A 25,485-nucleotide genomic window follows, 5' to 3' on the forward strand; every position below is an offset into this window, starting at 1 on the left:
CAAGAACTCCGTTAGTAGTAGTAGTAGTAGTAAGTGTTGAGATTTTTTTAAAATAGATGTTTGGTTAAATGACACCTTTGTTTTAGACTTTTAAAAAGTTGCCTTTCAATTCTTCCTGTGCAAACTGCTGTATTTATATGGACATAAGTGGAATTGATTCTATATTATGAACCTCAATTAAAACCTTTATTATTATTGTTGTTATTGTTATTATTGTTGTTCTAAAATGTGTCATGAGATTGATTTTTTAAAATAAATAAATAAATAACCCAATGTGCAGTATTTGTAGTCTGAAACAGAATCAGGACAACTAAATTCACTTTAAACCTGTAAATTTTATGCTTCTCTTAAATGTGTTTTTCCTGTCACTGCAATTTGGTTCAGTTTGTGCGTGAAAATGTCTTGAATTCACCTCATGTCCACCATCACATGTTCTGTGTTCATCTCCTCATGTCCACCATCACATGTTCTGTGTATGATTGACAAAGGGATAAGGCTTCTTCAGTTCTTTCTCTTTGGTTTTGCAATATCATTGGGTTGTTTTTTTAAAAAAAAGACATGATTCACTTCAGTTCTGCAATCCACAGGTGTTGCGAAACAGCCCCGATTCTGCAGCCCTTCCTTACCTGCTGACGCTCGCATGATAGTTTTCTCTGGAATCATGAAGAACCAGCGCTTTGTGTTTTGAGTTCTTTGGTTAGATCATGACAGAAGAAAAAAAAACAGTTAACAGCAACCTTTGGTCGGCACACTCGTATCATAGCGAGAACGTTTTGGGTTTGGTTCCAACTCAGGCCTTTTGTATGTGGACTTTGCATTCTCAAGTTTGCTCCCACTGTCCAAAAAAATGCACAGTAGGTTGACAAGAGACTCTAATATTGTCCCTCAGATCAGGACATGTCCCCTTTATGACCTGTCCCTGGTACACTGGGACCTCTACTTACGAATGTCTCTACATGCGAAATTTCAGGTTACGAAACGGGAAAATATTTCCTCTTGTTACAAAAGAAATTTCAGGACACGAAAGGCAAAAATACGCTACCGCTGCTACTAGCGGAGTTTAGCGAACACAAACATGCTTGTAGCTGCTCTGCCATTGGCTATCGCCTAGCATCTTCCTGTAATCCCATTGGCTAGGAGGGACGTCGATATGTACAGTTTGTTTGTATCCCAGCGTCGTCTTCGGGATTTATTGTGGGTGTTTGTATGTTTGTCCATTCGATGGCGGTGTTAGCACAAGTGTTAACGTTCGTTGCTAGTAATGACGGCTAATGTAAGATTAGCCTGTAATAAAGTTCTTTTTGTTCCTGGAGAAGCCTTGCACTGAATTCCTACATTTATTGTGCGGTAATCTAATTGTAACACGTATTTGTTACATGTTTTGATGCATTTTTTATGATTTATTAAAAAAATGATGTCCGAATTTCTGGGGGCTTGGAACGGATTAGGGCATTTACATGGAAAACACGTCTCTACTTACGTAATATTCAGGTTACAAAACAACTTCCGGAACCAATTAATTCCGTAAGTAGAGGTCCCATTGTATATTCCCTCTCCCATTAAACCATGAGTAAGGATAGCTGGGCGTTAACATGGAATGGAAGAAAATAAAGCAACACTGGGTCACAAACGTCATTTTAGATCTCTTTTATTGTCTTTTTAAACTCATTGCATCAGCCTAAAGAAAGAACCGTACAGAGGAAAGAGTACCTGTCTGTGGACAAACACAACTCTGAAGCAAGCGGTACACAAGAGTGAAAGAATAACGTTGCGTCTGGATCAAGACCAACAGAAGGCGAATAACATGAGTGGAGAGAAAGGGAAAAAAAAAAAAGAGTAACCGTTGTCCGTGCATAGGGGGGCCGGGCACTCCTCAACCAGCAGGGGGCTATTGGCTGCAACAACAGTGCTCCCTCTGAGTTCAATTGCACTTGTAGAGTAGCTTTATCTGACTGTGTTTCCATTCTTTTTGTGTAAAAGAACAAGAAAAAGACCAAAACTAACGTCTTTTAGGGGCGTGGAGGCAGTGACGCTCCAGGCAGACACAACGGAGCAAAAGAGACGGTTACATTGTCAATAATGGTGGCATTTAAAAGTTCTGTCCACATTTCAAGATGTTGCTCCAGTTTTAACATTTTCAATCCGCCCACCTGATGCGTCACCTCTCCCTCGCCTCCTCCAGGGACAACTTCACTACACATTGACCAAAGTCACAGGAGAATTTGTCAGAGTAATCAAACAAACGGCAAATCTGAGCGTTGATGACGTGGAGGAGAATGAAGGGGGTGAGGAAAAAAGGAGAAATGAAAGTGCAGTTGTCAACGTCATCATTTTAAATGCAAATCACACAAAAGCTGAGAATACAGTGGATACATTTTGGTCTTAAAATTGAGTTAACCAACCAACAAAGCACCTGAATCAGCTTTTCAGTTCAGCATCATTTGCATTGTAGTGCAAAAACCAAGAAAAAAGTTGCCTCTTGATATTCCTGAATTCCCATTTTTTTTTTGTACTAAAACTGTGCTCAAGCAAATGACCCAAGTGGCATGTTTTTACCGTCTACGGGACTTTACCTCCCCAACAATGTCTTTGAACTGAATTAAAGAGCAGACACACACTGATTTCTACTAAATCTATACATGATCTAACAGCAAAAGAAGCAACAGAGTCTCAGATTAGGATTTAGTCCTGCGAGTACAAGGCTCAGTCTAAGGTGAAGTAGTCGACAGGTGAAGAGAGAGACCGCTAAATACCTGTATGCTATGGAAAAATATTTCATCTTATTATTTTTTGAAACCGAGGGAGCACTGTTCTCCTAAGTTTAAAAAAACCATCAGAAACATAGAAAACAGAACAAGCACTCATAAGATTTTCAAGTGTAAAATGACAGGAAGTAATGAAACAGAACTGAATCCATCACAGCCACTTGGAGGGACAGACAGATCAATTCTCAAACACATATTTACTATTTGGTTAATTACATCATGTAAACATTTGCATTTCTTTTTTCTTTTTTTTCTGTATTGATGAAAAAAAAACAACTCCAAGCTAGCTTATTTTTTCTTTATAGGCTCTTTATGAAACGTTTTCATTGATATAAACAAACCGACGACCGGACAGACGACGCTTGCAACTTAAAAACGACAAACCCCCCCCAAAAAAACAACTGCGCACGCAAAAGAAAGAAAACCAAAGTTATACTCAGGCACCATAAGAGAACACTTTCTAATGCCATCATTGTTCCATGTACTTAAATCTGTGTAAAGGAGTGAACATATATTGCTCCATCATCTTGTACCTTTTTAAAGATTCCCCCTCTACACGTGTGTTTAATTCCATCAAAAAACACACACCAAAGATCCAAAACGGAGGTAAGATGACTCACTCTGCAAAACAGATCAGTGTCCAACTTTTGGTGGATCTCTGCCTTTTGTGTCTTTCATGGTGCTGACTGACAAAAGGGTGACAGAACCGATACTTGAGTTCATGAAAACAGAAGAACTCCTTTCTTATATTTAATAAATGCAAAGCAGCCGAGGCTGCGTTCAACATATAGAGTCAGCTCTGTAAATATTAACACATGTACATAAGCTTGCTTCATCCTCTGAATGCACCTGATAATCATGCGTGAAAGATTAGATGTGCGCTGATCAACTGTAATCAGGGAAAGACAGTCGGTGACCAACCCAAGCTCACTGCAGCTGATAACTGGTAATGCTTGCACTTCGGCAACTGCCTGGTTAAAATGCAGTCGTGGAGCAAGTCTTTAAAGAAAAGAAAGCAAAAAAAACCCGCCCTCATCAATGCCTCTCCCTGATTTGTGTCAAGCCAGAACCAAATCAGAATCACATTGTCCAAAAATATAGATATTTAAGTACATATCTCAAAATAGTAATTCTCTGGCGCGTCTCTCGTTCTGCGGACCTTTCACAAACGCCGTAGTTGCGTCGACCTTTGTGGCGCGAGAAACGCGTGCTTTGTGGAGGCCAGTTCAAGAAATATCATTTACAGTGTACCAAAGCCTGTGGAAAAATATTTCATTCCTTAAATGATTTTTGTAATGTAGACAAAAAGCTCTTATCAACAAGAATGCATATCTCATAGACGAGGAGGCTGAAAGCGCTCTGAACGTCTGCCCGTCTTTCACTGCTACTTCGTTTGCGCTGCATCTAGCTAATAAAACATCTGTGGTTGCGCAGCATATGGCGTATGTCGTGGTAAAAATAGTTCCAACGGTTCAGGGACCGTTTACAAATAAGTGACATAAAGCCGTTTTCTCCCACACGCTGCCGCCAGCATCCAAACGCAGTCTCGCCTTTTTCGCTCTCAATGCCTCCAACAGACGCACAACAGAAGATTCCACCAGCAGCATGTGGGGCAATATCTGATCCTTCGCTGAGGTGGATTATTTCTCTTTTCTTTGTTTGGTTGGGTTTAAAAAAAAATAAAAAATTGGAGCGTTCTGCTGTGGACACATGTTGCATAACCAGACAGCAGCTATCTGTAAGCTTTTGTAGTAAAACTAACTCTGATGAAAAGTTAAACCTGTCAAGAACACCAAGGTGACATCAGAGCTGCACAAAGAAAGGGTCGCGCTGTAGGATAGGAAGGAGATACTGTTCGGAAAAAGAGCTTAAAATCCTCATCTTCATCAGCACTGATGGCTGAGCTTCACTGTGAGTTAATCAATGGTGGGTGTCCGGGAGACAAAAGTGCAGTCATGAAAGTGTTGGTCCAACAAACTGGGTAGAGGACGTTGTCCGTGGTGGATCCTGACCAGAGAACACAACAACTTGAGAACTTTTAAACGAGCTTCCAACTGGGCTGGATGTGTTCACATTACTAGCAAATCTGCTTTACGCTATTCCAAAAAACACCAATAAAAGAGAGGAAGGGAGAAAGAAATCAAAAGCTCTGGTGCAGAGCGAGAGAGAGGAAGAGAGTGAGCACCGAGCTACCGTACAGCCCCCACCATAGAAGAAGAAACATGTAACAACTGGAGATGTAACAACTAAAATCTGTCAATCTATCATCTACAACATGCTCAGATTTGCTCTAAATCACACATACACACAACTACGCTCATTTATCCGATCAATAAATGGGGCGCGACCTATGGCGTCGGCGGCACCATCCAGCAGAGCGGCGCCCCCTCCCCGCTGACCACGCTGAGAAGACGAGCTTGCGGCGACGACTGAAGGCACTTCTAATCTTCCTCGCGCGCGCGTTTTAATAGCCCTCATGCGCAGAAGCGCCGCCATCTGCTCTCCTGTAATTCTTGGGATCTTCTACGTGCCAAGAACTGTGCAAAATTAAGTTCAGCTGACTCCTCCTACCTGAAATAGACTTTTTGGGTCGTGTGATCGCGTGAAACGGGAGTGGTTTGTTGCTATTCTATAGCAAAATTCCTCCTTTCCCCCCCAACCAGTCAGTTTTTACGGAATTAGTAGATTACTGTTGTGATATTTACATGTTATTCTCACGTAAGTAGGGCGAAGATTAATACTATTACTAATGTCGGTACCAGTTTAGTGACGGCTCCATGCACAACTCCTTTAACTAAACAATGTTCAACCTCTCCTGGAAGCAGAACACATTGGTTTTGCACCTGGTGGCAGGACAACCAAAACATGCATGCAGTGGAAAAAAAAAAACAACACAAAAGAACCAACAACCTGCAGCGGGTCGCTATAGAGAAGCTACGCAAATGCAGGTGATTCACTGAAAGTTGATGAGATTTTCGGGCCACTTTCGCCACAACTTTAAACCTCGCTGGCTTTTTACACGCCCAATAGAAATGTGAGTCGTTCGGCTCTGCTCACCCAGTCGAATAGAGTTAAGACGAGGTGTCGTGTTGTGGCGCCTCTGGAATCAAAGCCCGCGCTTTCATTTTTTGGACATAAAAGAGAGATTAATCCCCGAGGTCAACGGAGGGAAATGATCTGAGGATGGTGCATAATATTAAATGCAATATACACATAAAACCAAGCTGTGCATAGTGTTCTACTACACCGTATCGTACTGTGTTTCGTACTGCAAAAACTCCCCGGCAGGTGAAATAAAGAACAAAAACAATTTAAATGACTCCGTGCATGCTGTAGATAATCTCTCAGACCAAACAGGCCATGCTATATGGCAAAAACGTATTTCTTTTATCTTGCTACATGAAAAAAAAGCCTCCTTCATTTGGCTGACTGTGTGTCGCAAATACGCCGACATTAAACTCGATACGCTGTATCGAATATACTGTGTGTGAGCTAAGTGACCGGTTCTGTTTGTTTTCTACATCAATGTTCAACAGCTCTGTGAATCAAGCCTGTGATAAAATGATGATCAACAGTCTAAGAACGTCAGGAAGCAGGAAGACCTGCGCTAAAATTAAAACAATTAACATCCGTAAAGACGCCATCACTGCTAAAACAGTCTAATCTAAACAGAGACAAGGCAAATACAGTACCAAAATTACAATAATCATATACATTGTCGCTCTGCGAGTGTCTTGAGAACACAGAAAGAAGACACGCGGGAGGAGCGCTAACAGTTATACCTTAAGTCGATGGCTACAGGTGCTACAGTAGAGAAGATGAAGAGAGAGGAGAACGTTAGAGACAAAGAGATGCTTGATGCAGGAGACTTTCCACGCGTTAGAGGGAAACCTGAAGCGGGTGGAACTGCATTTATCAACGTACCTCATCAATATGGTGTGACGATAGATAGCATATATGTACCGCGCGTTACCCGCCTGTAATCCAGTAATTACTCGACGATTCAGGCAGAAGCCCCCGGAGAGACAGCCAAAAGCCAAAGGTTAAAAATATATGTGTGTGCATCTTTTAAAGCTATAGCTTTGTCTATGTCAACAGCTGCTCCTTCCTCTCCCGTCTGCCTGGACACGCCCCAGTGACACAGCCTCGCGGTCGTTCAAAGCTATTACTATGGCACTTAATCAAGCTTCAGTCTTAAGTCCCTCCCCACGCCGCCGTCCACATCCAGTGACAATACACAAACATCGCCCCCTCCCCTCCCTCGTCCGCAGTTTTCTCAGCCGCCTTCGGGTGTGAAGCGAGCCGAACCAGTCCTTTCAGTGGATGACAGCTCGGGCTTTTGTCGCCGGAGAGTTTGCAGGCGGTCTCGGGACGACAGATTGGGCCTTTGTCTGTCAGCGTTTTTGTACGTCTTCAAGGCACAAAAAATAATAAAAATACGTGCCTCCTGTAAATTTCCTTTTCCCCCTCAACTCCCACATCAGCGCCTCTCCACGTTTGACAATCATCACTGTGTGCTTATTATGTCGTTTAAAAACACATGGATAGTTTTTTTTCCCTGTACCGAACATGTTTTCTCCGTCCCACACTTGGTTTATTCTAATGCTGCAGAGTCTCTCCTGATTAACTGTACAGTGTTTCGTTATGGGTGGAAGTGTGCTTATTTTGAAGCCCTGCAGACAGCATGGGCTGCTCCTTCTTGCTGGATCAGGTAAATCTAGTACCAGCCTCCAGCAAAAAACACAAATTTCAACGTGAAGCTGCTGAATCTATTTTTCTTATGAGAGGAATGAGGATTGTTCGGAGGTCACTCCAACACATGACAGTGAAACATAAGCGCCCCCACCCTGGTCGGTGCCGTAGTCTGCCGGGGGGGAAGGGGGTCATTCATCTGGGGTGCTGGTTCTGGTTCTGAGAGCGGGCCAGGACAGGGTGGGCCAGAGTTACATTCAGGTGGTCGTTGTGTTGGACCAAGGAGACGTTTTTGTAGTGGAGCACTAGATCTTTGAGGGATGAGTAAAGGTTGTAGGGCTCCGCGAATCCATAACCTGTGACCGTCTTGTAGACGACGCAGTGCTTGGCGTCGCCGTCCACACTGTAAAAAAAAGGACACGCAAGAGTCTTATGGATGCATGAAAGGCAGATCTGCACCTGCTTCTAGAAAAGTACCCAGAATGTTCCACAACTTCCCCCCTCGAATGAGATGTGAAACCAAAACTCACACCACGGAACAGGCGTAGGAGCCTTTCTGCGTCTGACTCTCGCGAATGAGGAAGGTCCCGTCGCATTTGCCCCGCAGCAGTTCCTCGGCGTGGCTGCGCTTGATGTCGCCCACGTACCAGGTGCTCTCGTCGTGGTGGGGCGAGCCCTCGTCCTCCTCCAGCGAGTAGGAGCTGATTAAACACAATTAAAGCAGGAGACGTGCAATCACGCTATTAACAAAACACCGAGCTCCAGCCACTCCCTAAATTACAGGTGGCGGACCGGTAATCACGGGCCGAGCCGCTGAGCTTTTCACCTCAAATACTTACTCATCAGCTTCGTTCTTTATTCCCAGCCATTCGTTGATCTTCTTCTGCCTCGTCCCCTTCTGAGTTAGCCATCTGCCAAAAAACAGAGCAGCACAGGTTGAAACGCCACGTAAACTCGGTCTCCCCCATCCAAGTTCCACGTCCCCCCTCACATCAAGTACTGTTCTCTGATTTTGCGCAGCTGCATGAGATCCGGCTTGAGGCTGTTCATCTTCTTGTCGATCTCTCTGTTATCTGACACCTGCTGTCTCAGGTCCTGCTCCAGCTTTCTCTTGCTGTCGTGGATCTCTTTCACGCGCGACTTCAGGCGCTCAGAGTTGCTCTGGATCCTAAGGTGGCGGGATGACAAAGGCGGGCTCTGAAATTTCGTCTTCAAAGGGGCGAAAGGAAACAAAGAGGCGGAAGCATCCGTTTACTTTTGGATCTCCTTCTCGTTGCCTTCCCGTTGGAATCGCTCCAAAGACTCTCTGCTGTAGCGCTCCTGGGTCTCACACTGCTCCTCAAAGATCTTAATGGTCTCGTTGAAGGCCTCGATGGCTGTGCGCTTCATCTGCAGCTCCTGCACCAACAACAGACGTTCAGATTGACGCGTGGTCGCACGGACAACGTCAGACCGCTGAACCCAAGTCTAACCTGTGAGGTGCGTGTGTATTCCTCGTACAGACAGTCGTACTCCCGGCTCTTCTCCTGATACTGTTCGTGGTAAACCTTCAGCTGCTCCCCCACCTCCTCGATGCTGTTCTCCTTCACCAACTGAGCAGTGCAGAATGAAGATAAGATCAAGGGGCGCACAAACAGTGGAAGAACAGACAGGAGAACCCTTGTGGTGAATCAGCTACCAACCTGCTGGTATTTGGAAACTGGGTACAGGAGCTTGGTGTCCAGTTTGGCGTTGTACTGAGCCAGGGACTCGTGGCGATAGTGATTGATGAGCTCCACCACGGTGAGAAAGGTAAGAGGCTCGGAGAAGCCGTACCTCGCCTCTCTGTGGTAGATCTTTATTAGCTTGTTATTCCCTCCTTTCCTGTAGAGGGCGACAAAGAAGACTAAAATTAGCACTGGCAATCACTCTTTTTTCTGACTTGATATAATTAAAATGAAGAAGGTTGCTCTACCTGAGAGTGAGGGTGTACTCGCCCTCCAGTTTACTGGAGGCATCTCGGACCAGGAAGGTGCCGTCAGGAGTGTCTCGCAGCTTTTCGTTCACTTCCTCTCTGCAAATACAGTGAGGTTATTTGGCACGATTATAATTTCCACAAAGAAAATACTGGGAAAAAATGACCAGCGTCAAGAAAAACAATAATCCCAATCACGAAGCTCCAACTCTAAAGCCAAATTTCCCGATGACGGATGTCCTGCAGCGACCTACCTGGAGATTTCTCCCCAATACCACTCAGCATCAGTCAGCAGGCTGCTCGTGTCGGTCATGGCTGACGGCGCCACTTTGGACTTGGCTGGCTTTGCTGGGAGAACTGAAGAGACAAATTACAATCACTTCAAAGCAGAGGCGCCGCGGCTCTTGGTGCTCTGATTGGACAGTACCTGGAGGAGTGATGTCGCGCTCGGTTGTTCTCTCCTTCAGCAGCTTCTCCACAACGAGTCCAGCAAAATCCTCATCCAAAGACGTCCTGCAAGAAAAAGGAACCATTCCAAGTCAGGGCTGATTCTACTCATTTGGGATATTTGAAGAGTAGATTTTCCTGCACCAGTGGGTCGATGCGCTGGTCCGTATCAGCAGGGGGCCGAATATCTGCCCCAGTGTTTGTGCGTCCAGGCTGTTGCTGGCCTGCGCCTGGGTCACCTTGGCCAGGTGGGTGAGGAGATACTGCAGGGTGAGCCGGTGATGCAGAGGTACGGTGGTGGCGTTCTCAATAACCAGGCTCACCTCTCTGTCCTGGCCTTCACCCAGAGCGCCATCTGGAAAGGGCGTTCGGACGGTTCAAATCTCTTGCGGCGCTAACACAAAGTGAAAACGTGTGGACGCCTGCGCCAGTAAAGGACTCCAGTGTTAAAGTGAAAATCACACTGTTCTTTGTGCGGAGAAGAACAAGATGGAGCATTTCTGGCATATTTCAGTGACTTCATCCTCTCCTGACAGACCGCTGTTTTCCCAATGCTGACACGCAAGTGACCTCGATCTGCTACATAAAAAGCTGCCTGCACGACTTTTACCTAAATTACAACTCCCGCAGGACAGGAAGGTGCCTTTCTAACTTCTGTTTGTCCTCATGCTCTTCCCTACATTTGAATCTTTGTTTTCTTTTATCAAAATAAATGAAAAAAGACATTAATTATGCTTTTATTTTCATTTTCCTAAAAGTGCCAAGATTTGTAGATTTTATAAGCTCATTAAAGAATGAAACAGCCAAATTATTCATGCGGGTGAAGCATCAATTAGAGCCAATGTCCAGCTTGTGCTGTTATACATTAACATGCATGCTAATGATCCTTAAAAAAGCACATTTGCTCATACCTGCTGCCTGATTCAGGGCCTGCTGCTTCAGAGTGACTGCAGTTTGAAGTTGGGGGTAGATACAAGCGGGAATGAGCGGTGATGGGATGTCCTTCAAGTACCGCAGGACACACTCAGACAGGAAGCCCACGTCTTTCTGCCCAAGGTCGCTCTCTGGAACCCCAAAGCAGTTACAAAATCAGTCAAAGAATAGAAAAAGATGTAAAGAACCGGGACACGGTTCGGGAAACACCTCCTCCATCTCGGAATCTACAGCCGAATCCAAACTCACCGGCCAACAGGCTGTATATTGGGACATCAGAAGCTGAAGAATCTGCTGTCCTGTACAAGGCCTTGGACTCCAGACCTGGGAGACGGAAACAGCGTTTGAGCACAGACACACTCGTTTACCAGCTGATAATCAATATCACTGCAGAACTGAATCAATTTGGCACCACGGACGCGTCCTCAACAGGCTGTGAAAGAACCATTCCCCCGTTCTGAAACTGAATTCTTACCGTTGCCGCATGCACCTCCCAGAAAGAGAAATATTACAATGCTGACACAGATGACACTCAATCATGCAGCCAAATATCTCATGCACGGACACCGTTGGAAGGGGAAAAGAAGACACACGTTCCAGATTCCTTGCTGGATTATTTCAGCGATACGCAACATTAAATCTAAAACTGGAGCGAGCCATTATTTAAAGCAGACCCCTCTGGCGCTGCTGGTTAGGTTCATGCCAGGTTAATGAAAAGTGGGAACAATAAAGACATTTTTCAATGAGTTCAAAGCTCTCGTGGTATTGGAATTTCTTTACTGTCATTGGTTGATGCAGATTTACACAAGCTGCTAGATTCATCTGCACAACTGAGCAGCCTATAAGTCAGTTAAACCAAAACTATTACACAAATATTGTAAAAGAAAATATATACAAAAAAGTCTTTACATTTAACTGATGACACTAGTTTCCCCTCCTATGAACAAAAATTTAATTTAAGTTTTTTTTTCACTTTGAATTTAGAGTTATTCTCCAAAAATGAGGCCCGCCTCAATATTTACAGAAATATTCTTAATAAAAAGTTCAAAAAGGGATTATTATCATGTGATGTGATAAACAGATGCTTATTACACGGATCTTTCCTGAGAAGAGCTTATTCAAATCAAAGCCATAACATCAAAAAGGTGTTTTACATGCTTCCAACTCTGCCTGAAATTAAAAAAAAAGGAGCCAGGATGCATCTGTGCGAGTGCCTGGCTGGACCCACATGCCCATACGTCTACACTTTCCAGCGCTGGCGTGACAGCGACAGGCAGATGGTGGGAAGATGAGGGCCAGACGTGCAGCGGGGGAAAGCGCTGACTGGTGACAAAGACGTACCTCTTTTCTCTATGGCTTGGATCAGGCTGACGAGGGCCAGGGGGGCCGTCTCTGGTGGTGTGAACTGCTCGCTCAGGTCCGGCATAGAAACAGCTGAAACAACAACGCAAATCACTGTTACGCTTCTGGCGCAGAGCACCCCCCCCCCCCCCACACACACACACACTCAAAGGCCACTGGCACAGTTAACAAGAAGCAGTTGGAGACGGCGAGCATGAATAATCCAAGTATGCACTAAATCCACCAGCAACACCGTAAAACACCGTAGGGTGGAGATCGGTGTCCGTTTTACAAGAGGCACACCTGTTGGGGGGGGGGAAACGCGGCGGCCGCCATGGGATTGGGAAATGTCGCGCAAGAGGCGGAGTGATTGAGAGGAGGTGGTTGGAAAACAACTTCAGGGGGAGAGAAAGCGGAGGAAAAAATAGTCTGCAGATAGTGGGCAAAAAAACCCAAAAAACAATCTACTTCACGACTCCCCACAGACCAAATCAAACATCTTTTCAGCGCTTGAGAAAGAGCAAAGGAGAAAGCAAAGAGGGGGGAGAGCCGACATTCCCTCTCCTTTTCTCCCCCTTCTCTTTTCTTTTCTCCCCTCTCGCGCGCTCTCCTCCCCTCCGCTCCGTCCCGCTCGGTGTTTCGCCTTAGCTCTTTGCGTGAGTGGAGCACAATAAAGGGTTTAATCAAAACTCCTGAACAAGCAAAAGCCCCGTGGCGGCGTGCCAGACTCGGCCCGAAACAGGCAGGCGAGCGGCGGCTCCCGCTCGGCCCCCGGAGCTGGCCTGGAGCTGGTGAGGGGGGTCGGGGTGTGAGGGATGGGGGTAACAACGGTAGCAGGGAGGGCCCGGCTTGGCCGGGGCTTGGCAGCAGGCTCCTGTTCCTGGCACGGCGTGACTAAACCACTGCTGATTATTAATTTGGGGAGTTCAGACAAGAAACGCCGCATCAGCACATTCCGCCCCCCCCCCCGTTCTTGTTCTCTGTTTCTCTTGATGTCTCTCACCCTCGGTGTCCTTTGCTCAAATGCATTTTTGCTCTCGCCGGACTTTCTCTCTGGTTGCTTTTCTTTCTCTCACCCAAGTTTTATTTTACTCGTCTTTTTTTCTCTCCTCCCCCTCGCCGTCTCGTCTTTATCCCCGTTGGTCAGTTTGGCTGGCCGCCCCCACATCTTAGCGTTTCTTTCTTTTTTGGAAAAAAAAAAAAAAGGTGCCAGACAGCATTCACACAGTTGTGATTCCCAATGAAAAAAAGCCAAAAAAGGCTTTTCTGAGAGGAATATTTGCAGTTTCACAACTAAAAAAAGAGGTTTTTTCTCTTTATTCCAAAAGTTTATTCGCCGCGGTTTGTTTAACTTTGTAGTTTACTCGATCGGTGACAAATCGGTGTAATTATGTCATTTCGCAAGCGCTTTCTCACGATTCATTCGCCCGCACGAGGTCCACGTTCGAAAGCGCGGACGCAATTTTAGGCATTTGGCAAACTTTTACATTTGCTTCTGCAGAAACAGTTCGGGAGTAACTGAGCGAGATAATTGATAATAATGGTGCTAATGCTTCAGAGCGTGCACAGGTAATTTAGTGCAGGACAGAAAGGAGGCAGTCTTCCTGGAATTCACATGGACGTGCGGTTCTACGCAAAAACAGCTCGAGTTAAATGAAACGGAAAATATTTTAAGCTATAAATATTCCGATTAGGGTGGAAAAATAGGCCCAAATGTCCTCATCTCTGTTTATTTCACCTTTCATCCTTAAAGAGGAGAAACAAAGATTTTTCTGTACTGACAAATTTGCAGCCACAGCCCAACTCAAAGATGTGAACGTGATGGATGCTTGTACACCCGTGGGCCTCGCCGTCTCCCACAGGCAGCAGCGGTCGGCGGGATAAAAACTGTTGCTAGGAGAGCATTAGCTCAATCCCCACATTTGAGAGAGATTACAAAAGTGAACACGTGTGACTAAATTAGTCTGATGACAGATGACACCTGATATCTCAGTTGCTTTTTCCCCTTTAGAATCATCTCAGGTTGTTGAGAATTAATATGGGGAAACAAGAGCAAGAGCGACTTCAATTAGAGGCACTTCCTTGGCTGCATACTGGGACGCCGGCATGTGACTGGACATGCCCTGCGAGGAGATCATTACATGCCAGTGAGCACGGTTTGGCACTCTTGCATCTGCACAGGTAACCAGGTGACGCCTGGCGTGTTTTGTACCCATCGAGGCTGTTTGGCTATTTTCTTTTCTTCTTGGAATCGTTTCAAGCTGAACAGACGAGTTTGCGTGACTCTGCCTGCAGTGGTTCTTAATCAAAAATAAATATGATCAAAATAAGCAAGCTGAGGTCACGCATGAATGATCCCAACTGGAACTGGAACAGAGACGAATGTTGCTGATTGCTGCACGACTGTTGATCAGCCCGGCCAGCAGCTGGAAGTAGCCTGGATGGAGCGAAAAAATATATCATCCAGATCAGTACGCTTATGTAATCTCTCCCCGCGCTTCGTGCCAGACTCGGTTTCCCCGCTGAAGGACGGAGAGAGGGAACGGAGAGAGGGAACGGGGAGAGGGAACGGGGAGAGGGAAAGGAGAGAGTTCCCAGTTCAAAACCATTTCAACCTGTAGTTTTGTAGCGTTAGCGCGCAGACTGAGCATTTAAAAAAATATGGCAGGTCGTGAACAGAGAATATTCTGTCCCGGGTCGGCCGTACGTGCACGCTACTGAATTTCAATGCACGCGAGTCTCTCCGCAGCTGTGCGAAAACTGACCGCGCGACGTTGCACGTGAGGATACATGAGGTGCGGGGGACACAAAATGGCAGCCACCGTCGTGGAGCGTGGCGTTAAATAAACGGCGCAGTTCTAATTTCCTGGCAGAAAAGCTCCACCTTTCATCTGCTTAACTCACAGATGCTTCCCGGTGCCCGTTGTCTCAGCTAAAGGTCTCACACACACCTGCGGCTCAGTGAGGCCAAAACTTCTTTAACCATTTTGTTTTTAGTTTTTTTTTAAATATGCAGAACATTTCTGAACCATCCCAGCTACTCCAACCATGTGGGGTGGTGACAAGGCCAGTTGGCGTCTGGATCACACCGGGCGTGTAACAGTGTGTTTGCCGCCGGTCATGTTTCACTGCTGCGTGTCCTCGCTGCATCGCAGCAATGCGTCCCCGCCACGCCGTCCTGTCCCGTCCCAACGCGCCTCAAAGCTGCGCAGCGGCAAAGAACTCGTATTGTTCCTGACGTTGATCGAAGGATAATAATAACAATTCTTGGTCTACGTCTCATTCGGGGGGGTGAACTATGATGAGAGCCTGTTTGAAGCTAATCAATACCAGAGGCACACGGGGCTGTTGTAATACAACGGAACTTAGATGTAACACAGGTATGTTGCCATGAATCAAAATTCCTTGATCATTAAAAGATCAAATGCCAAGGATCCTTTTTTACTTTGATCGTTACTTCTGTTGTTTCTGCTTATTTTGTATCAAGCTAGAAGCGGGGTTTGGGGGGGAGTAAAAGGCAACAGCACAAAAGCAGTGAGTCAAACAAGCAGACTCCACAATAAAAGCGCCAACAATCATGACTCGGGAACTTTGAAGGGTTTCATCTTGGGCTCCTGCAGAAATGAACAGACCCTGTTTGCATTTCAGTCCTGCTTTTAAGAAACCCTGCAAACTGCAGTCCAGTGGATTTCTGGTGCGCCGGGGCTGTTAATCATTTATAAAAACAACTTGGCGCCTAAATAAGCTCTCGTTTACAGCTGTGAACGCGCTCCAGAAAATACAAAACCTACGCGGAACTCTGGGAGAAAGTACAAAAGTGAGGGGAGAAATCAAACACAGCTGGTGTTTGAGAGCGCTTCAGCCTCGAACGCTGCCTCCATTTCCCTCCCTTTTCCAGCCTCTTCACATCTTTCTCCATTCACTTTCTCTACTGTCCCGTCCCCGCCGGAGCCCCCACCCTGTGTTCTTTGAAAGGGTTTTCCTGGTAAGGCGCAGGGAACCGAGAGCGAGCCGAGGCCTCTCCTTTCTGAGAACTGGCGCTGCGAACATGGTTTATGGCCGTCCAGAGACAGTATCAGATGTGTACGCGAGAGAGGCTGCAAAAAAAGGGAGGAGAGACGAGGAAAAGTGGCGAGAAATGCGAGAGGAGGGGGGAGGGAGGAGTTTGCAAAAATGCCAAGCCATGGTTCACTTCAGCAGGCAGTTAAAGTGAGGCCAGGGAGAGGAGAGAAAGAGAAAAGCTCCTTGGGTTTGTGGATGTATTCGAGCTTCAAGCCCGACAACATTTGTCGCTTCATATCTGTGGCGTGAATCATCCTTTCTCTCTCTATTTGTCTCGAGTCTTTTTGAAAACCGCCCCACAAATAAAACCCGTTCTGAGGAATGGTTAATGTGGATTGGGGGAAGGTCAAACGGAGCAAAAATAAACAACCCAAAAAGGCCTAAACAGATGCTCTAATGCCACATTTAATGAAGCCGTATGTAAGAGATGTATTTAAAGGAAGCAGTCGTGTTCATGGTGTCTGAAGACGCACACCTGATGATGACCTGCTGATTTTCTTAGGAACGAGTTAGATTCAGCAAAGTTTAGCTCCTTTAACGCTACCTAATGGTGGCACGGACGTTTCAAATACACCCATTAGTATTTTGACCATGGCTGCAGTACCAGTTTTGACCACAAACGTAAATTCGTCGCCTTTATCACAGCGAATGCAGCAACTCTGGAGAAATCTCCTGATTATAAGGATGTGACCAGCATGGGATAGTTTTCCAACTGACAATTGATCGAGCAAATTGGATATTCGGTGTCCTTAATCAGGGTAAGAGATAAAGAAAGTCCCGTGAACACTTGGAGTCACGCTTTGGTCGCGAAACTGGGCAGACATCAGTGAGCGGAGGCCAACGCTGCCACTACGCTGCCTGCTGAGAATCGTTTAAACATCAGCCGCATATTTAAGGCGGAGCCAAATGTTACGATCCCAGCGAATAAATGGTCCACGCCCACAAGAGCTCCATTCACGTGACGTCTGGGGGCCATGAAGATAAGATTGCTAAAATGTAGACGTAAGCGATTCTAATCCACAATGCTCTTTTGGTGCCGAGCCAAAGTGTCCAACATTCAGCCACGACATTCAGCCCCCCCCCCCCCCCCCCCCCCCCCCCCAGAGTTTTACTTCTTCTGCCTCTGTCGCTCCACATCACCCACACAAAGGCCCGCTGCCTATCTGGTTGGTCTCACCGTCCATCAAACCGAAAGGACACCGTTGTCCTCACCTGCCCGTGCACATTCTTTACAACCCTCTTTTAGTGCTTTGGGTACATCAAGGCTTTCGTTTGGTACGATTTTATTCTGCCACAGCGCTGACATTTCCTGTTTTTGGGGACTTTTCCAGGAAAGAACGCAGATAAATGAATCTGAAAGAGTGAATTTAAATGAGGCCAAGTGTACTTTGTTATACGTGATGAATGGCCAATTGGCTCGAGCAGAGGTAATTCAGAGTTCACAGCTTATGTTCTCAGCGCAGGACTTATTCAAAATGTCACATAAAAAAAGCAGCAGAATAACCGAGTGTACAACTAGTGACAGAGAGAATTTCTTGGTTTTGTATGCCAAATGTTATAAAATCTTTTGGTTATCTATTTTGGCTCAATGTGCAATTTTCTCTGGCGTATCATGCAAGGAAGAAATAAATTACCAGTGAAGCAAAGGAATAGGAATGAAGAGACAGTGGAGAGTGACTTTGGAAAAATTCTGGTAACAAATCAAAGTGGGTTTAAAAAAAAAAAGAAGCAAAACAAGATTCCTTTTCCAATTGTTTAAATAGGTTTAGGGTGGAAATGAATCGTGTGAGCCAAGTCCAATTTCAGACTAGAAGCCGCTGCAGACATAGATTGCCTGCTGATTTTCCCCAAGTCAGGTTGAAGATGTTAAAATGGTAAAGACAATTTTTTTTTTTTTTTTTTTTTTTTTAAATTGCTAAATATTTGTGCCCCCTCTTAGATTTGGCAGCAACTAAAGGCGATAATACAGATTACATGACTGTCCCAAGGGATTTCCAAAGAGATCCACAGATTTGGCCACATTAAAAACCTCTCACACCACATCTGTGGCTCCTCTTGACCGCGGTCCAGAATCACGTCACCGTAAATTCTGAACTAAAATGGTGAGAATATTTCTGTGGAGATAAACTGGTGCTGCTTGGACGGCAGAGGGAATACTGCTGAATGTAAAGGGGACCACACAGACGGGCTGAATCCATGCCAGACCAGTACAGGAGTCCAGTAAGTAGATGGATTATCCATTTATTATTCAGCAGAGAGTTTTGTTAGCTGTTCTTCCAGAGGGGTTAGGCTTGTGACGTGCTTTAAGTACAGATTAAAGGGTCACTCTCGGGTCACGGCCATATGTGAGAACCCAACTCCAACAACCAATTACTGGTTTATACAGCTGGGCGCACAGAACCGCACTTTATAAATCGCCGCATCTTTACAATTTTACTTTTAAAAGCGACTTTGCTGGTGCTGTGAAGTGTCCAGCGTGCCTGTGGTAGATGAAGAACATCTGCATGTGTCTGTCCTGTGTTATAAACAGAAGGGGAAATTCGGATTCTGCTGTAAACACGTCTATTTTTTGACGCCATTTTGAGTGTCGGTTGTTCAATAAAGTAAACAGACACTACATTGGCGCACCAAAATTGCTTTAGTTTATTTGCTGAATGTGCACACACAAAATTGTAACGACGGTGAATAAATACATAAAATATCACTCACTATTAGATATTCTAATTGTTTACAACTAACACAATAGCAGTAAAATTCAGATGTTCATTTCAATTGAAGCAGAATTTAAAAGAATCTTTCTCACGGAGAAAAAAAAAAAAAAAAAAAAATCCTACCTTGAGATGAGTCTGGCCGAGGTGCAGCAGGCAGGGGGCGCTGGGACCTGGGCTGAATGGATGGCAGCGCCATCTTCATCGAGCCCACGAACTTCACATACGTGCCGGGGAAGTCGCCCCTTTGCTTGGTGCGCTCGTTGTACCCGAGGAGCCAGCCGAGGTGCTCCGGCTGCTCCTCGCAACCTTCGCTGTAGTTGTCCATGGACAGGAGGGATGCCTTGCTGACTGTCAAAAGATCTCCGGGCTGCAGATCCAAGTCCTCCTCTTGGTCCTTCGTAAATGAATGAAGGGCGACGTACTGGAAACCTTCCACCGCCATTTTGTTAGGAGGGTAAGACTCAAAATGGCCGCTGGAGAGAAGACTCAGCTTCGAAAGCTCGGCTGCACCAAGAGGGTTTCGGCGGTATAGAAATTCTCAAACCCCCCCCCAAAAAAAGGCTGATCAGACAGTAAAATGTTGGCGTGGGTATGGTGGTTGAGGGAGATGGGAGAGAAGGGAGGGAGGGAGAAGTCACCCGAAGCTGAGCAGCATTTTGAAAAGTCGATAAGGTTGTGCCGCTCTCACGTCCGCCGCTTTATTTTAGACCTGGCCAGTGTTGCTCGACTGGTGCACTTTTCGCAACTTGAAGCCCCGGTTGAGCCAGATGATGGAGCAGAGGGAGAGCGTTGGCAACATGCTCCTTCGAGCGCTGGAAGCCTGCTGGTAGGGTGTTGTTGGAGCAGCCGAAAAACGATTTTCGCCAGTCAAAGGGCCCGTCGGTGCTTCAATTTAAGTAGGTCCTCTTTGGTGGTCTCAGGCTCCTACCTAGTCTGGACTGACATGTGATGACCTACAATGATGAAGGGAAAAGAAAAAAGATTTTAAAAATAAATCCACAAATTGGCCTCATAAGGATCGCGCCACGTATGTGCAGTGAGTGCGATGACACGTAAAGAAGCCATGTCTGAATGTGGTGCTGTGGCACTTCCGCGCAGTCGTCTAATCCCCCGTTAGGACGGTGAGATCGGGTGATGTTGCTGCGTCATGGCCCGACCGGCCCGTTGGGCCATCCACGTCCGCATTGACTGACATTCGAAACAATCTCCTCTTTAAACTGAGCAACATGCACAATTAGCAGGACCCAGAAAACCTTTTCCCGAAATGACCCGAACCCCCCCCAAAAAAATGCAACAAATGGAGGAGAAACTGAATAATCTACGCAAATGGGAACGAAACGGTTCCTCCAAAAAATGAAAGCAACCAGGTAAATCATGCTGTACCTAGAGTTCCAGATGAGGTCACTTCCCAACTGAAGCCACCCAAAGCTTCCAAAACAACAGAAAATCGATGACTGAATAACTGAACAATCAGCGATGATTATATTTATTGCTCCGTAATCTCGATTATTCTGTGATTGACAGCATTGCAAGAAAAAAAAAATCTGTCCGTAAATAGCTAATTATTACCAGAGAGGAGATTTTATCATAATCGAAGGTTCTAGAAAGACCATCTGACTCAAATCCAGCAGCACCTTGATTAGAAATATCCTAATTTACAGGGATTACAACTAACAGATTACGAGTGTTGAGAAAAAGGGGTCTCGCTTTGGCCATATAATATTTGGGTGATGCAGCGAAACCAAAAGAGGAAAAAGCTAGAACAAATTCAAAATGGCAACTCTGCTGAGAGATGAGACAGGGAGAAAGGAGGAGAGAGAGATTAGGGTTTCCAGATTAAGCACGACATCTGTGGTCTCCAACCAAGGACAATGTTGGTGTTACCCTCTCTGGACGGGATGAAAAGATGTGACTGAGGAGATGAAGCAGGTGGACGGGAAGGATGAAAGGGACAGAGGGGTGGATGGAAGTTTGGGGCTTCTGCAACGCGGGTAATATTCCGGGCGACTTCCCGAACTGTTCGGATCCGCAAAAACCACAGGCCCGGGTCTGCAAGGCCCGATGTTGTGTAATCGCTTCCAAAACGCTCATTACTGTGCAATGTTTAGAACGATACCTTACCGGACGCTTTGGTAAAACTAGGTGAGGTTAAAAAATTAGCCGAAACCTCGGGTTCGGGCCCACGAACGCCAGCGTGCACGCTTTCAAATGTTAGTCTGGATTATGCTACCTCCTTAGCGTTTTTTTTTTTTCCTCTTTTTTCTCTCCAAGCGATTGTAGTTCGGTTTAAAAAAAAGCCTCCGACGGTTAAAGAAAGAGAAAAAAAAGCGTCACCTAAAAAGAAAAAGGAGTTTTATCGCCGACGGGATGCGGCGTAGCGGCACTCACCCCACGTTTGGTTGAGAGAGAAGCCGGACGGGCTCAGCCAGACTCTCCATCCACAACATCCTTCCAGTCGAGAAGCAAGAGGTGCCAGGCAAGACACGTGGCACTGGCATACCCAACCACAGTCCGCAATCCTCACACCACCAAACCTCCCCCTACCCTAAACCCCCTCCCTCCTCTCTCCACCTGCTCCTCATCCCCCCCAAACACTAGACTTGCTTCCGACACCCCCCCTCCTCATCCACAGCCAGCGAAAAAGTCCAGTTGTTTTGGCAGTTGCCATGTTTTTGAGTGTTTATAGTCGCAACGGTGCCGAGGAGGAGCGCCAAAAATGTGCCCGAGATGAAGCGAGGGGACGTGCGGCGCGCGGCGCCCAAGTAATCCTTTTGTGTGATAGAGTTCCAGAGCCAGAAAAGTGGAGGAGGACGAGAAAGGCTTCATCTCTGCTCCGGACCTGGTCTGGGAGTGTTGTTGCAGCTCAGAGTTGAGCTGCGGCAGCGGAACAGCTCGGCGTCACTGGATCCATCCTTCTCTCCCCCCCCCCCCCCCTCTCTTTAAGACTTTTCCCATTCAGCCAGAGCAGAGAGCAACAGAAAAGAGGGCAAAAGGAGAGTGAGAGGAAGAGGAGCAGCACTTTGCTATCAGCCAAGTCCAAACGGCAGAGAGAGACCACAGGGAAATAATTAATGAATAGGCAGCGAGCAACTCACTGTTGCTAGAGAGAGGGAAAGCAAAGCCTGCGCTCTGATTGGCTGCAGCTCAGGCCATGTGCTCAGGAGTCACCACAGACGCCGGACAAATCAAGGAAATGTTCTAATATTAGAAAATGTATCCAGGCAGCCATCAAAAGTCCCACTCCGACTACTGCACCTCTCTCTACGCGCTTGACAATTCCCGCCTTTGCGGCGGGAGCATCTGCTCGTCACCTCCGAAGTGGCGACTTAAGGAAAATGGAGCGGCCGCGGGATAATGATGAACGGCAACATGGAAACACCGAAAGCGTCTGATTGGACGGGACGAGGCGAGTCACGCCGAAGTTGTGCAATCAGGCGAAAGGAGAGGATTTGAAAGGAGGATGGATGTCAGCAGGAGAGGAGAAACAGATACTCTCGCTTTTAGAAAACAGCAGCAGCGCCAGGCTGGGGATAAATAAATACAAATATATGCCTGCGCAACATTAAACGGCAAATGAGCCTGCAAGCTTTAACACTGACATTCCATATTTATTTATTTATGTGTTCTCTTTTGGTCTCACTGCACTTCCAATACCTCTGTTTCTGAAAACAACTCAGTTCTTTGTCTTTTTTATTGCCCTCTCAAGTCTTGATAGCAGCCTGGAACACACATTATCCTTAAAATTAATCTTTCAATTTCACAGAGATGCTCTTAACATTTACAGTCATAGGCCTTAACGTCAGCGTTGCAGTCTAACAGAAAAATATTAACAAATGTGGCTTTGATTTACAAGAAACTATTGCTTTGATCTTTTGGACTCATCTAGAATGGGGTTTAATTCTCCAGGGTGAGTTGTTTCTGAGGCTGTGAGACGGTCAGATTTTACTGTAAAAACATAAAAATCTCCAGAATTTCTTCCTTTTATTTCAAAATAAAGCTGATTTCCAATTTTGGCATCATCTCCCAGGTTCTCTGGCTGATGTTTACATGCACGCACAGCTAAAGCCTTTATGTTTGTGCATGTGTCGGCTCCGTTCGGAGACACCACGCATGCACCCTGGCCCGGGGCCAACCGTCCACATGGAGGTGAAAAATCTCCTGCGCCACAGGCCGGGAGGACAAGCCAACAACACTCGCACTTGTCAGGACTTTCCCCCCAACCTGTTTTCCTTTTGGGGGGGTGCATTTTATGATTAAAGCCGAGTAAACCCAAATTCTAACCGTCCTTAATGAAGCCCAAAAGGCTCGATCGGCTAAAACGGAACAGCTGCCACGGCGATTACGAGGCACTGAGGGGACTCTGTTCCTAAATAAATAAATAAATAAGTAAATCGAATAAACTGCAGCGCTCCACGGTAGAAGAGGGCCGTATTTATCATAAGATGTAACAGGCAGCCAGTTCTTCCCTTTGGATGATTCAATCTGGGGCCTACGCCAACGTGTCGGTGCTGAAAGTCTGGTCTGAAACCTGCAAACTCTGCAAGTTGGAAACGCCACGATCCCTTTTTTCCTGTGTAGTTAGCACTTTGTGTGTGGTTGGTAAACCACTTGTTTCACCTTGACAAGTGCAGTTTGAGAAAAAATGAATAAATAAATAAAAATAACCCACATTTGGCAATAATTATGGCTCCATTCCAATAAAAAGGTGGAATTAACTGGAAATATTTGCATGTTCTGCCTGTTTGAGCACTTATTTCATTTTCCAGTAAGCAAAGGAATGGATGTGTTGTGACCATGAGGCCAAAAATAAATCAGAATAGGCATTTTAGCCACATAATCCAAGGCTTTCAAGATAAAACAATGATAAACATGAACTTTGTGACATGGACAGATTAAAGAAACTGGTTTAACTGATAATATAATTCATGTTTTCACACAATCACATAATTAAATATGTCAATTAAATTATTTGACTTTCAGTTTAATTACATAGCATTCCGGCACTACAGAATCATGAATCATCTGAATAGTCTTCCCGTCAGAATCTAACATAACCTGTTTTTTTTATTTTTAAAAAAGGGGTTTTCAGATGTATCATATATTTTGCAGCGATTGCAACACAGTCACATCTAAAATCCACCCTTAAAGCTGTATTCTGATGCTATTTTGATCACATAACTCCAGTTTAAGTGGGTCCCCTCAGCTGAAGGACATTTAACAAAAATAACCACAGCTGTACTGCATCTGCTGGAATTTGAAGTAAGCTGCCATTTTATCCACACCATCTGAGATTCCTTCAGAGGGCTCAGGCCAGCGCCGAAAACCATTTGGAGCAATCAGTCGTTTTAAAAGGACAAAAACACAAACACAAGTCATGCATCACCTTGATAACGTGTCCGGCCTGACATCTGGCTGCAGAACCCTGCGCTATCTCTTAAATTTCTATGCTTCCAACCAAATGAGTGCTTTTTTTGCCCTCGCAAAAAGTACCAAAAGTCCACACTGGCTTCCGTGAAACCAACAAATCAGGAGTTTGGTTCACACAACATGTCAGGACATTACATGTTAGGCCTCACACGGGCTGCAGTCAGCAAAAGTTCCAGTTTAATGTAAAGCAGCGCGATTATGCGCACAACAGCGCAAAGTTTGCATCATTTCACAAGGGTTTTTTTTTTTTAGATTTTGTCTTACGCTGCATTTACACGGTTATTAACGCTCAAAATCATTGCAGCTTAGAGGTTAGTCCCTCGGGTTTACATGATACATAAAAAGCTACATTAAAGTCTGTCAAAGTACCCGTAATCAATCGGAACACAACATAAAAAGTGAGAATTCTAACGTCAGACTATGTTGGATAACACGTCAACTGGCGACCAGCAAAATGCTGCATGAACCAGAGATTTCTGCCACCCCCGGAGCAGCAAATGACATTAAACTACAAAAAAAACAGACAAAGAAATCTTGCGTGAAACTTTAAAAGTGGGCCACAAGTCAGCAGCCCAGTTGCGTGAGCCGACCACACTTGCAGCGCTCCACCATTTTCCAGTACAGTGGCCGCTGCCTGGCTGTACTGGAAATGTGCAATAACTTGGAAAAACTCACCCGCGGATATTTCTTCCCTCTTCTCACTTTTTTCCCCGCAGAGCTGTGGCGCTTTAAACCCTCCAAAGTCTTAGAAAAAGTCCCCGTCCTGTCGCGCACACAGACGGCGGCTCTCTCGACGTGCATCCAACTCCTAACGAACCCTGTTTTCACTTGCTGCTTCGCCTTCTTTCTGTCGCTCTTTCTTTATTCTGCGGTGCATGACTCCCTGCTCTCCTACACAGCCATTTTCCAGCTCAGCACGGCGCAGGGAGGGAGAGTGCGTGGGAACTAATATGAAGACGGCGGAAACTGACGAAGCTGGGCGGAAAAGGCCGAACGGGCCTCGGCGGGGGTCACCGAATGGCCGAAGTGGAACGTGAATCCGACAAGCTTAAACGGAGTTTGTTTCCTTCCCACTTTATTCAACAACGTCTTAATAATAAAAAAAAATATCTGTCTATAAAAAAGATCAGCTTTGAAGAGTTAGCATTTAGTT

General features: G+C 45.7%; 1 protein-coding gene across 2 annotated transcripts; it reads right to left on the reverse strand.

The window, feature by feature from the left end:
- Positions 1-1,632: 1,632 nt before the first annotated feature.
- Positions 1,633-25,275, reverse strand: pik3r2 (phosphoinositide-3-kinase, regulatory subunit 2 (beta)). Of its 2 annotated transcripts, none has more exons than XM_011616582.2 (16): positions 25,008-25,275; positions 19,029-19,858; positions 12,133-12,225; positions 11,041-11,115; positions 10,770-10,922; positions 10,003-10,213; positions 9,839-9,924; positions 9,666-9,768; positions 9,412-9,510; positions 9,140-9,320; positions 8,930-9,049; positions 8,713-8,855; positions 8,449-8,625; positions 8,297-8,368; positions 7,988-8,158; positions 1,633-7,860 (listed from the first exon to the last, which is right to left on the reverse strand). In XM_011616582.2, exons 2-16 carry the CDS (start codon positions 19,345-19,347, stop codon positions 7,653-7,655), a joined length of 2,211 nt encoding a protein of 736 aa, XP_011614884.1. In that variant the 5' UTR covers positions 19,348-19,858; positions 25,008-25,275; the 3' UTR covers positions 1,633-7,652. The 2 variants fall into 2 exon arrangements, with proteins under 2 accessions (XP_011614884.1, XP_011614885.1); XM_011616583.2 differs by lacking the exon at positions 25,008-25,275 and adding an exon at positions 21,294-21,447.
- Positions 25,276-25,485: the final 210 nt, after the last annotated feature.

This window comes from Takifugu rubripes, chromosome 22, assembly GCF_901000725.2.
Source record: "Takifugu rubripes chromosome 22, fTakRub1.2, whole genome shotgun sequence".
Taxonomy (NCBI): domain Eukaryota; kingdom Metazoa; phylum Chordata; class Actinopteri; order Tetraodontiformes; family Tetraodontidae; genus Takifugu; species Takifugu rubripes.